General features: G+C 37.5%; 2 protein-coding genes and 1 long non-coding RNA gene across 4 annotated transcripts in view; 2 read left to right on the forward strand and 1 right to left on the reverse strand.

Annotated features, from left to right (window-relative positions):
• emc3 (ER membrane protein complex subunit 3) lies at positions 1 to 6,814 on the forward strand. The gene is made up of 9 exons (XM_062997854.1): positions 1 to 92; positions 1,538 to 1,717; positions 1,834 to 1,891; positions 2,303 to 2,396; positions 2,497 to 2,601; positions 3,338 to 3,419; positions 3,566 to 3,645; positions 4,803 to 4,885; positions 5,668 to 6,814. Exons 2-9 carry the CDS (start codon positions 1,563 to 1,565, stop codon positions 5,794 to 5,796), a joined length of 786 nt encoding a protein of 261 aa, XP_062853924.1. The 5' UTR covers positions 1 to 92; positions 1,538 to 1,562; the 3' UTR covers positions 5,797 to 6,814.
• On the reverse strand, positions 4,282 to 10,269 carry LOC134317139 (uncharacterized). 2 transcript variants are annotated; one of them, XR_010013175.1, is made up of 3 exons: positions 10,137 to 10,269; positions 5,649 to 5,808; positions 4,282 to 4,859 (listed from the first exon to the last, which is right to left on the reverse strand). It is a non-coding gene; the product is annotated as an uncharacterized LOC134317139 (long non-coding RNA). The 2 variants fall into 2 exon arrangements; XR_010013176.1 differs by lacking the exon at positions 10,137 to 10,269 and adding an exon at positions 10,004 to 10,127.
• usp4 (ubiquitin specific peptidase 4 (proto-oncogene)) overlaps positions 10,114 to 14,057 on the forward strand; it is an 18,722-nt gene continuing 14,778 nt past the window's right edge. The window contains exons 1-4 of the mRNA XM_062997853.1: positions 10,114 to 10,285; positions 11,556 to 11,683; positions 12,813 to 12,943; positions 13,891 to 14,017. Coding sequence (XP_062853923.1) covers positions 10,143 to 10,285; positions 11,556 to 11,683; positions 12,813 to 12,943; positions 13,891 to 14,017 — 529 coding nt within the window. The 5' untranslated portion in view covers positions 10,114 to 10,142. The remainder of the gene's footprint in view (positions 10,286 to 11,555; positions 11,684 to 12,812; positions 12,944 to 13,890; positions 14,018 to 14,057) is intronic.

Raw genomic sequence — 14,057 nt, forward strand, 5'->3', positions numbered from 1 at the left:
AGTGAAGCTGGTGCTGCAGATGATTTTGATGCTGTTCGGTACCTGCGTTGTCGGAGTCTGACATTACCAAGTGTTTAACCCCTAGTGACAAGGTAAATGGCTCTAGCTGATAAAAAAAGATCTCTTGACTTTAACTGAAGATGCTGCGGCTTTATAGCATTTTTACTGAGCATCAGCAAGCTCGGCTAGTTTGTTAGCTATTTAGCTTCAGTCCGGTGTTAGTTCTGCGGTGTTTTATTTTAATAGACATTATCAAGACATAATGACTAGTTCGACTTAATTAGGTAGTAAATTATTTAATTGGGTAATACGTGTAATTCAGTTGAATTGGTAATATGCAGTTTATTAATAAATAACTAAATAACAGCATTAGCTAATAGAGTTAGCTTGACGCCTATAGCTAGCTAGCCAGCCGGACAGGGTGGTATTATTTTGACTTAACTTGGGACGCTATTATTTTTAACGGTTTTCGGATTAAATGCTGCAAAAACATATACATAAAGAAATCAACAGACTGAACACAATTTGTTTCATTTGATTAACTCGATAAACGTGTATTTTATGTTTGCATGACGAATTAACTCACAAACCAGCCACCTATAACACATCAGGGTTACTAGGGATGTTAATGGTTAACCGATACTCGACAGAGAAGTCAATGTTCGGTTAATACTGTCGTATGTAAACGGTATTTCAATTAATTTCCAACAACCGACACAGAAGAGATAGATTGAGAGCTCAGTTTGCTCATTGGGGGGACTATACATCAGCCAGACTCAGTGCGCATGCCCTAGTTCTCCTTTTGCTGATGCACCATAAGAGGCAGATCTGGACTGCAGGCAGGGCAGTCAAGCACACACACTCCATGTCTATAAAGCAAAGCTAATGGTGGCTCGGTGGGTAGCACTGTTGCCTCACAGCAAGAAGGTCCTAGGTTCGAACCCGGGTCGTTTCTGTGTGGAACTTTTCACAATCTATATGGTAGATGCTGAATTTTTTTGATATGTTAATTCTCTTACAAAGTTAAGCTGCATGTGGTGAGCCACGACCCATGTTTGATTTCATAGACTGAGCCTGAGGTTCTTTTACACCCAATCATGATACCCTTACCTGTTGGAATGTTACTGTTTAATATTTATGTTTAAAATTAATATTTATTTTAATTTTTTGAGGGTGCTGCAAACATCTAATTAAATTTTTTGTTATATTACAAAGTCATGTTTGTAGTTTTGTTTAGAATGTTGTATTTTTATTTAACTGAAATCACATAATCTTGTTTTTTTTGCATTTATTTTCCCAACTTTTCTAAAAATGGGTTTGCATAAAAATCCATCTGTCCATCCATTTATCTATACAAATTTAAAACACATCACAGGTGTATGTTGTCATTTTTTTCATTCAAAAAGTAAAACATAATATGGGACCTTTTTGCCTGCCATGTGGTCTTTACCAGATTTCTGTTCTTGGTTTGTTTAATGGTCTTAATTTTATTTGCTCTTAAAGTTTTGTAAACCAAACTGCTTTCTCTCTTCTAAAGGTTGGGCTTGTCAGTGCCTGAAATAATGGCTGAACCTGAACTACTTTTGGACTCCAATATTCGCCTGTGGGTGGTTTTGCCTATTGTGTTCATCACTTTCTTTGTGGGAGTCATTCGACATTACGTCTCAATCTTGTTACAGAGTGATAAAAAACTCACACTTGAGCAGGTGTCAGACAGGTAACTTATCATCTTTCCTGCTTACAGGCACAGTTTAGATTTAACCTTGATTTATAGTCTTGAGATGTGTTCTTATTTACAGTCAGTTGTGTGGCATTTTTTTGTTCAATTTGCAGCCAGGTTCTTATCAGAAGTCGAATATTGAGAGAAAATGGGAAATACATCCCCAAACAGGTAAGCAATGAGCATTTAACTTGATTTAGCGTCCCTGTTGAAATGCTTACTTATGCACTAACTGGCCATATTAATATCAAAACAACAAATCAGCCTCTGTGAACTTAGTAATAATGTAGGGCAGCTGGAATGGCTTTGTCATATGTACATATACACATGTACAGTACAATGAAATCCGTTTTGTGCGTATGCAAGCTTGTTTGGATGCTTGGGTCTGAGTGCAAGGTCAGTCATTATACCTTGTCCTTGGAGCAGAGTGGGTTAAGGGCCTTGCTCGAGGGCCCAACTGTGACTGCATGGCAAAGCTGGGATTTAAACTGTCTTACTGCTTCAAACTGTTTACAAGAGGGGGAAAATGAATGCCCAGATTTTGTAGAAAATGTGCAAGTGAATTCTGATTTTGTTAAACAGTCTTTCCTGATGAGGAAATTCTACTTCAATAGCCAAGAGGATGGATTCTTCAAAAAGACAAAAAGGAAGGTGGTGCCACCATCCCCAATGACTGGTAAGCACTGTAATTATTACTGGTATTTTCATGATAAACCTTAAACAAATGAAACAATAAGAGTATTTATTAATATATTGTGTGTGTTTGTTCAATCCAGACCCAAGTATGTTGACGGACATGATGAAAGGCAATGTGACAAATGTTCTTCCAATGATTCTTATTGGTGGCTGGATCAACTGGACCTTTTCTGGATTTGTCACAAGTAAGAGATTTCACATCATAGGCTTTGTTAGAGAATTCTGTTAGGATTACTTTTACTTTTATTTTTAACTGGAGATATATATGGTGGTGCTCATTCAGGGTAGAGACACTGTGGTGAGGTTAAATAAAGGAGGCCAAAAATGTACACTGTGATAGAATCTTTAACCTAATGGACTTTTTTGGAAGCTAAATCGAATTTAGCAGTAGCATTGTGTAATATGATGATCAAAAGTATATTATATTCATCCCTTGATGTCTGTATAAATTTTGTATTACAAGTAACTGTTACACTGACTTCTTTTGTTAAAGTGTCTATACATTTTTGGCTCACTCTGTATATTGCATTGAGGCGCTCGGATGGTGCAATGGTCTTACGGTATTATAGTCTACCACCATCACCACCAGTTCTGGCTTTGATCCCAGCCAGTCTACACAGGCAGGATTAGCTGGGTCTATGGAAGGGGTGGGGGGTTGTAAAGACCCTGCGATGGAGTAGTATGCTGACCATGGTACTCCTGCCTTGTGCCCAATGTTTCCTGGAGAAATCACACCCAACATGACCCTGACCCAGATAACACGGGCAATGAAAATGGGATGAAATAAAATATTGAAGTGTAAAGATAAACACAACTAACTGGTTTAAACAGTGAGTTTAGTTCGCTATGCTCTGTAACCCTGTATATTTTGCAGCTATGCTGTACATATGCTGATGTTTTAAAATTGTGTTCTTTCCTCAGCCAAGGTGCCATTTCCTCTCACACTTCGTTTCAAGCCTATGCTACAACAAGGAATAGAGTTGCTTTCACTGGATGCATCCTGGTAAGTGATATTCCTGCCCGTGAAAGATGTTTTGCTGTTTCACTGACCACATAAAAAAACAATAAGGACATTCATCTATAAATCTGGATTTTAAATATCTTTCAGTGTAGCCTGATGGGTGCTTTGCTTAATTCTAATTTCTGCAGGGTAAGCTCAGCATCCTGGTATTTTCTGAATGTATTTGGACTAAGAAGCATGTATTCTTTGATTCTTGGACAAGACAATGGTAAGCTTTTCTTCTTTAAAATATCTTTTAATTTTATAGTTATTTAAATTCCACTTGTTAATTTGGTAAAGTTGTATTTACAGATAATTTTCTGCAAACTGATTATACTTAGCCTTGGCCTAAATGCTGCAATATGCATGTAGATGTGTGATTAAGAAACAAATGCTGGAAAGCCTAAATCTTTCATTGTTCTTAGAACAGTAGGAGGTTCTTAGCTCTCCGTCCATTAGACAAGAGGACAGATAGGAAACAGGCAGAGAAAACACCATTTGAGACATTCAAAAATTCTTCATAAGGCTTAGTGTACTATTGATGCTTAATTCAGCTTTTCTGTTGTAATATGAGGCTGTTTATAACTCTAAGGTTGATTAGGGATTTTAAAATTGTACATAATCAAATGCAAACATAGGGCTTTGCTCAGGGGCCCAATATTCGCAACTTGGTGTGGTGGTGCTTTAACCAGCGACATTCTGTGCACTTGTTCAGTAACTTGGGTAACCACTAACCAACCACTGCCCTCACACATGGGGGGAAATGTTCAGAATGATAGAATTGATATTTTATTTGTATTTGAAACCACGAGAATATTAAGATTCAACCATTCAAATGTCGTTTTTAATTAACAAGCTTCTCGATGTCATACGTTAGAATGTAAAACTGCAATAAATGGCATCAGCAATTTATTTATGTTTACAAATGAGTGGACTGCACTGGAAACAGTGGTTATCTGTGATCATACAGAGGGCAAGAAAGACCTGGGTACAACCGATTAGCCTCACCCACTGCTAATCCACTAACTGCAGACTTAAACTGCAGAATTAAAAAATAACAACCTGAACAAATAAATACAAAATGTGCAGCAGGGCATCAGTGTTCAGTTAGTTTTGTGTTTAAATTTTATTACAAGCTGAAACTGACCTGGTTTGTCTTTTCGTGTGAATTTTGTCTAATGATATAAGAGGTGAAATTACACATTCTATTTTAAATTAATAATTATTTTAGTATAATGACATTTTAAGTATTGAGGACTTTACAGAGGTCACTATTTTAATATTATTTGTTTCTGAATTGAGATGTCCAACAAGCTCATGGTTAGATGTCCAAGTACTTTTGAGCATATAGTGAATATTGTAATGAGCAATATTGTTTTGGAACAGGTGCTGATCAGTCGCGCCTCATGCAGGACCAAATAAGCGGTGCTGCTATGGCGATGCCTGCCGACACAAACAAAGCATTCAAGGTATCAGAAAACATTCACAATCGCTGTATTTCTTTATTGTTTAATTAAGTGAAAAAAATAAATCCAACTTTTAATTTTTATGTTTTACCTACTACCAGGTTTATCCTGGTAAGGGTCACGGTGAGTCCAATTCGCCCAGAATCACTAGGCTCAATGCAGTAACACACCCCTGGACGGGTCATAATTCATTATGGGGCCTTGGCCATTTCCCCTTCCTCCTCCTTTTAGACACAGCCAGTCATGTCTGTATGTTGATGCCTGACCGGTTGACAGCACCCCTGGGGATTCATAGTCTGGATCCCAGTGGTAGTGGGCTAGTTCAATTTACTGCTGCATCTTTTAAGAAATATACCATGTTGTCGTTACTTGCTTCTAGTTCTGAGACAGTGGTGGATTGGGTTGTCTTGTCTGGACAGCATTTACCATTTACCCATAGCTGTTCATTGATGGTCAAGGGAAAACTTTTTTTTTATAAAAGTACTTTTTATCCCTTTAAATTTCAGTAAAAACAGACCTGATGGCAACCTTATTTTATAGGACCACAACTGCTCCTACTAAATAAAGAAAAAGAAAAAAATCTATTTATTTAGTCCATCCACAAAGGTAAAATTGGTAAATACACAAATGATGTGGGATAACGTACCAGATATGTAATTTTGGCATGACAGCCCAAACGTTGAATTTAATTCATTTTAATGATTAGGAGAACAGAGAAGCCTGTGCATTTAGTTATTAGGGCAAGACTTTTGTGTGATGATTTCACCTTTTTCTTCTGTTTATAGGCTGAATGGGAGGCATTAGAGCTGACTGACCATCACTGGGCATTGGACAGTGTGGAAGAGGACTTGATGAGCAAGGACTTGGACCTCTCTGGCATGTTCAGCAAAGACTTACCAACTGGCATGTTCTAAATAGCTGTTGGTCTGTGGAAAGACATTAAAGGGCATCACTTATTACCTGTAATTATGATCACATTGTACGGACCAGTCTAAAATGATAGTAAACATCTTAGTGATTATTTTTGAACGACTGTATAAACCTCACAGATAGACATAAGTCAGAAATTGTCATAACCTTGCACTGTTTGTCAGATATGTTCTGTTTAAGTATTCTGAAAATGTTAATGAAATGCTTTGAGAGTCAACTTTTCTATTCCATCTCGATTTGCGTTTTCAGCTGTAATATAGCAAACTGCAATGCAACTATTAAATTAATTACTTACAGTCCTGAGTTTGGGTGGAAGTACTGCAAAAAGTTTAGGTTAATTAACTAGCAAGTTAGTGTCTAGTGTAAAGTATGTTTGAACTGTAATTTTAGTTTAATGAGTTGAATTTGAATGTAATCTTTTTTTGCTCTTTAAAACATTTAATATTTTTCATTTTCTTCAACCACTGTATCCTTGTCAATCACAGAGGGTCCAGTTCCACTGAAACACTGGTTGCAAAGCTTGATATTGCCAGTCATGCTTGTGTAGTGATTGCACCGCTAAGATTCGAACTCTGATCTCAAAAGTTGTGGGCTTCCTCTTTAAAACATTCCTTTATAATTATTAATGTTTTTTTAACGTTACCTTAGTGAGATTAGTTTTTTTTGGATTGTACTTTGTAAAATGACTTATACACTAAAACATTTGTCAGTGTTTATCTTTGTAAACATGTTAAAAACTGTGCACAAAAAAATCTCCAAAATCATCCTGTTGGAAACATTTGCACTTCAGATTTTCAGTAAATACGACTCCCAACTGTGTTGAACACATCAGTACCAGAAATTTGTTTTAAATACTTTGTTGTACTTAATTAACCATCGTTCATTTGTGTGCTTAGTTTTGTTTATTTGACTTATTTATTTGTTTTAGAACATATTTGTAAAGTAAACCTCAACATCATTATGCACCTGCAAAAAAGAGTTCATTTCAAATACAAGTTTTATTAAAGCAACAGAGTTTTGTGCTGTTTGTTCCTTCATCTCACTGATGCTAGTTGTGTAGCAATGACAGCAGTGAGGATTATATATACAGTGTATCACAAAAGTGAGTACACCCCTCACATTTCTGCAAATATTTTATTATATCTTTTCATGGGACAACACTATAGACATGAAACTTGGATATAACTTAGAGTAGTCAGTGTACAACTTGTATAGCAGTGTAGATTTACTGTCTTCTGAAAATAACTCAACACACAGCCATTAATGTCTAAATGGCTGGCAACATAAGTGAGTACACCCCACAGTGAACATGTCCAAATTGTGCCCAAAGTGTCAATATTTTGTGTGACCACCATTATTATCCAGCACTGCCTTAACCCTCCTGGGCATGGAATTCACCAGAGCTGCACAGGTTGCTACTGGAATCCTCTTCCACTCCTCCATGATGACATCACGGAGCTGGTGGATGTTAGACACCTTGAACTCCTCCACCTTCCACTTGAGGATGCGCCACAGGTGCTCAATTGGGTTTAGTCCATCACCTTTACCTTCAGCTTTCTCAGCAAGGCAGTTGTTATCTTGGAGGTTGTGTTTGGGGTCGTTATCCTGTTGGAAAACTGCCATGAGGCCCAGTTTTCGAAGGGAGGGGATCATGCTCTGTTTCAGAATGTCACAGTACATGTTGGAATTCATGTTTCCCTCAATGAACTGCAGCTCCCCAGTGCCAGCAACACTCATGCAGCCCAAGACCATGATGCTACCACCACCATGCTTGACTGTAGGCAAGATACAGTTGTCTTGGTACTTCTCACCAGGGCGCCGCCACACATGCTGGACACCATCTGAGCCAAACAAGTTTATCTTGGTCTCGTCAGACCACAGGGCATTCCAGTAATCCATGTTCTTGGACTGCTTGTCTTCAGCAAACTGTTTGCGGGCTTTCTTGTGCGTCAGCTTCCTTCTGGGATGACGACCATGCAGACCGAGTTGATGCAGTGTGCGGCGTATGGTCTGAGCACTGACAGGCTGACCTCCCACGTCTTCAACCTCTGCAGCAATGCTGGCAGCACTCATGTGTCTATTTTTTAAAGCCAACCTCTGGATATGACGCCGAACATGTGGACTCAACTTCTTTGGTCGACCCTGGCGAAGCCTGTTCCGAGTGGAACCTGTCCTGGAAAACCGCTGTATGACCTTGGCCACCATGCTGTAGCTCAGTTTCAGGTTGTTAGCAATCTTCTTATAGCCCAGGCCATCTTTGTGGAGAGCAACAATGCTATTTCTCACATCCTCAGAGAGTTCTTAGCCATGAGGTGCCATGTTGAATATCCAGTGGCCAGTATGAGAGAATTGTACCCAAAACACCAAATTTAACAGCCCTGCTCCCCATTTACACCTGGGACCTTGACACATGACACCAGGGAGGGACAACGACACATTTGGGCACAATTTGGACATGTTCACTGTGGGGTGTACTCACTTATGTTGCCAACTATTTAGACATTAATGGCTGTGTGTTGAGTTATTTTCAGAAGACAGTAAATCTACACTGCTATACAAGCTGTACACTGACTACTCTTAAGTTATATCCAAGTTTCATGTCTATAGTGTTGTCCCATGAAAAGATATAATGAAATATTTGCAGAAATACTGCATATATATACAGTATATATATATATATTCTTTTTATTACATTAGTTTTTGTACCACTGTAAAATGTGAGATCATGGGTATGATAACATTTCCAAAGGGTTACATTAATACACAATGTGTATTAAACAAAGAAATTGTTTCTTTTTAAACAAAGAAAAGCCATTCACTTCTTGTTAGTTTTTTATGTTAATAGGCCCATTACTCTTCACCTGACCGTTAATGTCTAACTATTTTAATATGTATGAATACGTATTAACAAAGTGGACAAATTCCTTTAGTCCATCCACAGTCCACAGCAAGATTAGAAAATACACAAATCATGTGTGATACTGTAAATACATTTCAAAAAGACTTAGCTGCCAGACAATGCTTATTTACAGTCATGGCCATTATTAAGAAGTGAAACTGAAGCATTGATGAACCTTGCCAGAATGAGGATATGTGATTTACCTTTATAACAATGGTTACAAAGGCAAATATTTCTTCTTTTAACATAGTGGAAGATTTGCAGACGAGGGAAGCATTTTGGTGTGACAGGAGACCAACCCATGTATCATGCATGGACATGTTCGATATGTATATAGAAATAGTGTAATGGATACCAAAAACAAAAAAAATCAACTGTAAATTTCAAATTCAACTGTATGATCCTTACTATCCCACTGTACATGTGCTTTAATCAGCTTCGAGCAAGAAATACAATATTTTATATTATGTCTTTGTTAATTTCTAATAGTATTATAACTCTATTAATCAAATCTCATAATTAAATATTTGTTGTCATCTTTCTTTACTTATACCTGTCATGAACAAGTTCATAAGGTAATTACTTAGTTTTATGACACTGTTGAGAGAATATATACTGTACATAAAGCGGTTAAGATCATTAATTTGCTGGTGAAGAAAAATAAGTGGTGTCCGTCCTTGTTAGTGACTGATAAACAACAGCTGGTGAATTTTCTCTGCGCACACAAATATGGATAAATTACATGAAATTCTAGCCAATGTCTGGCTTAAGTTGGAAAAAAAAACCTGAACAGTCATGTATGCCTGGTTGACGACACCAATTAAAAACAATCAAAAACTAAAAACCAGATCTGGAATAAATTAGAATCTGCTGCAGTTAAACAGGCTTTAACTTAATATGGGCTTGACAGTTGAGGTCCAAGATCAGCAATAATTTAGGTCGAGTTTTAAGGTGGTTTTGGAGCAGGGACTTCTTTCTGATCATCACACACGTTTTCTCTTAGGCGACTGTTTGTTTGTTTTTCGACCTGGGGAAAAGACCACTTTTTAATCGTACTTGTACTTTTTAATGTATTTTGATGAGCTTCTACCAGACACAGAGAAATCACTATTTAAATCATAATTACTGTTTAGGAAATGATTTCTATATTGTATACATATAAATATAGAACTATAAACTTATATAACGTAAATTTCTGAAAGTTTTGTTTGGACAAGAAACCATGTGTTCCAATCATTTAGTCAGAAAAAAGAACAATAGCAAAATGAACAATCAAGACTGTCCTGACATACTTGTTTCTTCAGACGTGTACAGATGAGATGCGCTTTGTAAAGCTGTGTACTAAATAATCAAGCGAGTCTTAGCTTTAGCCGCTAGCGCCTTTCTACAGCGGCACTGTGTGTGTGTGTGCGCGGCTTCACTCACTGCAGCATGGCGGAGGGAGGCGGACCCGAGCCGGGCAACAGTTCAGACCAGGAGCCGGTACACCACCAGCCTGCGGTCCCTTCTATCGAGAACCAAAAGCAGAGCATCGGAACGCTACTGAAAACCACACTGCGGAAAGGAGACGAATGGTGGGACTGAGATACATTGGATTAAAGTTCGCTAACAAGCCCGGTGAACCCAGCACCAACTGTAGCATTGCTAGCTCACACTGTAGTTCAGGCCTCGGAAGCGGTTAGCTAGCCTAAGCTAAGCTAGTTGTAAAAACTTTAAACGGTATTATGGCTGACCTAGTTAACATTGTGTAAAGTTTCTGAATTGAAACATGTAAAATTAACTAGGCGCCACCTTAGCTGCTTTACAAATAACCGTAATAACTAAAACTTACTAACCTAGCTAAGGTTACCGGTAACTTGCTTAGCGTTCCAAACCGCACACTGCGTACTTTGTAGTGCGTGTAAAAAGAACTGATACTATATAGTGGTGTACTACGGTGACACACTATTTAGTAGAAAAGTATGTTGTTTGCGACGCAGCCATTTGATTAGCTTGTTAACACTGGACTTTAAATTCGACTTCTTTTAATTTTTTTCTTCTGTTTATCTTTTGTTTAAGAACTAATGTAAGATGACGGCCTATATTACAGTCTGTGTGGTCACACAGAATTGTTTTGACAATTTTAATCAGGGTTGACTAGCATGTTAGCTTGGCCGCTGTTCAACTAGGCTACCTGTAAATGCGTTTGCAATTTGTCATGACTAGTGTTTGTTCTGTAGTTGTTTAGGTGACTGACACCTTAAGGAAACGAGAAAGATCAATATAATATCCTAAGCAAATTTCTTGCCAGTTACTCATTTGTTAATATATTGCTTTTGTTTGTGATCAAACTCCCTACATTAGGTCGTAAGCTAGCTAGCTATGCTACTGCTTTGTCATGGGCACTGGATTCCACCCAGTTACAGTGATAATGAGCACCAAAAGACACTTTTTTAATCAACCAAACAGTCCATGTCAATACAATAATGAAAATGTTAGATTAGCAGAAGCCCAAACTGTTAGATACAGCTGTTCGATAGATCCAGTACTACTGCTGTACTTGACAACCAGTGCTGTTGTGGCTGGGTTCACAAGAGTGGTCTGATCTTGTGGCACACTGATTTCAGTGATTGCCATCCCTGAAATCAGTGCCATTACTTCAGTCACAAGTTGCCCCTAGAAATTGAATTAGACTTTAATCATTAAGATCACTCGGTTTTACAGACTTGCAATCCTTGCTAACCAGTTAATGCAGTGGAACAGATTTGGATCAGATTAAAACGCTTGACATCTAATAATTTTTGTTATGCTCTGCTTTTTTTTTTTTAAGCACCTAACAGTTTATCTATGATGTGTATCTTCTAGGTATTTAATCGACAGCCGGTGGTTTAAGCAGTGGAAAAAATATGTGGGGTTTGACAGCTGGGATTTGTACAATGTTGGGGAGCACAATCTATACCCTGGCCCTGTTGACAACTCTGGACTTTTTTCAGGTTAGTAATTCATACACAATGTTTAGTTATTGTTTGATTCATTACCTAGAGCACTGTGATGATAGGGTCTGAAATGTGTCAGTATAATATTTGCATCCAGTTATGTCCCGACTGACCTAAAATGCTTTGACATGTTTTAGTTTAGTTGTCTGACATTTTGAAACATGTAACATTTATGTAAATAAACCAACAAATAATTTTAATACACACCACTATAACATCTTTCAGATTTTGCTTATCCTATGTTCAAAGAGTTGGCATGATGACTGCAAAGTTGTCAGTATTGCATCAGTGTTGATATCAGCAGATTGGTAATCCTTATTGCAGTTTGTTATTGTTAGTATTGTCATGATTAAGTGCTTTTAAAATTAGTGAACCTTATATTATTTGTTGTCGATTTGTAACATGAAATGTGTGTAAACTTGTTGATGATCACTTCTTGCAATTACTATATATGTAACTGATTAGGCAGATCTACTTTTGTACTACTACATTTTACATTTTCATTTTCGGCATTTAGCAGGCGCTTTTTATCCAAAGCGACTTACAGTACAGTGACAGTGTACTGTCTAAGCAATTGAGGGTTAAGGGCCTTGCTCAAGGGCCCAGCAGTGTCAACCTGGCAGTGGTGGGGCTTGAACCAGCAACTTTTCGATTACTAGTCCAGTACCTTAACTGCTAGGCTACAACTGCTCTCTAATAATAAAATTATATTATATAATAGTAAAATCTCAATCATAAAAAAAAAAGTCTAATAAAATTTGATTAGGTTGCTCATACATCTCCAATATTTTGTTTGCAAAACTTAAAAATGATTTTTTTTGCATATTATCTGTCCTAAATTCCTAATGATTACCAAGGCATGTACATTTTATCAAGTCTGTGCTACCTAATACCTAGTTTAAATAATAAGTTTCAATAAACAGTAAAGAGAATAAATGTTTATTTTAATGCACAACTACCTAAACTGTACTACTTCACTTAATCTCATTACTATACTATGCAAGCTCACAAAGCTTATGGGCAAGTGAGCAGAAAGGCTGGGCATGATCTTAACTAAAAGTATGCTATCTATTCTGTTAGGCAGCAGGAGTAATGTAGTGCATTTTTTTCTCCTATTGTCTTGCAGACCAAGAAATGCAAGTGCTGAAAGAACATCTTATTGATGAGTTAGACTATGTCCTGGTGCCCACAGATGCATGGAATAAGCTTGTCAGCTGGTATGGTTGTCTGGAGGGGCAACGACCCATTGTCAGAAAGGTAACTTTTTTTTAGATCACAGTATTTTAACATTGTAATGATTTATTGTTATTCAAGGTTAAAGTTTGTTTTTACTGTCTGCTTAATGTTCTTTAAATTGAACCCATGAGTGGAAGGGATGTTAGGACTATGTGTATAAGAAGTTGGCAAGAAGGTGTGAAATAGTAGTAAAGATGATAAATGTGTTCTTGTGCAGATATTTAAAACTTAGCCGTTCAAATATTTTTCAGACAGAAAATATCTGCTCATATCATCCCATCTCACATGTAACCAGTCTCTTTCCATGTGTGCTCAGCATAGTGACTTTCCTGGTGTAAACCGGACAGGAGAGTTTTTGCAGCACAAACAAGCCAAGGCACCTTCACTTTTGATTTGTACGTGGCATTGTTTACTCTAAGGTGCACTAAAGCTTTCATTTTTATTTTGTGTGCCTTGCTGAGCAGGAGAACTACTATAAAACACTGGTGAACTGTTAAAGATTATCTGTTCAATAAGAGCTGTTGCTAAAATGCTTCAAAAACAGCTTGACAGTGCTGACATTGGCATTGTACCATGCTGTAAAGACAGCAGTTTACTATTTTAGTGTCAACTTGTGATTGTTTACTTGTCTCTCACAATGGTGGCAAAGAAACTAGAGTCAGAATCTTAGGTTTTGTTGGTTTTAGTTTGGATCATTTTACAGTTTTTCATTTAGCTGCCATTTTCAGCATTCAAAAGTGAAGACAGGAATACCCAGGACAGGGGGCCAGTCCATCACAGGGCTTCGAACGTAGCATGATTTAAACTCAGATTCCAGCAAAGGTTAGGCCGCTGTGCCAGACGAGTGCCAATCCCATATATGCAAAATAAATGCAATGAATGCAAACCTAACTCTGTAACATTGTGCTGCTTTATAGCAAATAGCATGCATCATTAATGATTGTATCTTTGCTTCTTTTTCTTCTCAGGTGGTCGAGCATGGCATGTTTGTCAAGCACTGTAAAGTGGAAGTCTATCTATTGGAACTGAATTTGTGTGAAAATGACAACATGGATAAAGTGGTAACTCGCCATTTCAGCAAAGCTGATACTATTGGTATGAGACCTATACTTTTGTCCCTATAAGTCTTTAAAAG

The sequence above is a fragment of the Trichomycterus rosablanca genome, chromosome 6, assembly GCF_030014385.1.
Source record: "Trichomycterus rosablanca isolate fTriRos1 chromosome 6, fTriRos1.hap1, whole genome shotgun sequence".
Taxonomy (NCBI): domain Eukaryota; kingdom Metazoa; phylum Chordata; class Actinopteri; order Siluriformes; family Trichomycteridae; genus Trichomycterus; species Trichomycterus rosablanca.

Coding starts and splice junctions, on each gene's coding strand:
- emc3 (XM_062997854.1), top strand. CDS start 1,563: ATGGCTGAACCTGAACTACTTTTGGACTCCAATATTCGCCTGTGGGTG. Junction 3,420..3,565: donor CTTTCACTGGATGCATCCTG/GTAAGTGATATT, acceptor TAATTTCTGCAG/GGTAAGCTCAGCATCCTGGT. Junction 4,886..5,667: donor ACACAAACAAAGCATTCAAG/GTATCAGAAAAC, acceptor TTCTGTTTATAG/GCTGAATGGGAGGCATTAGA.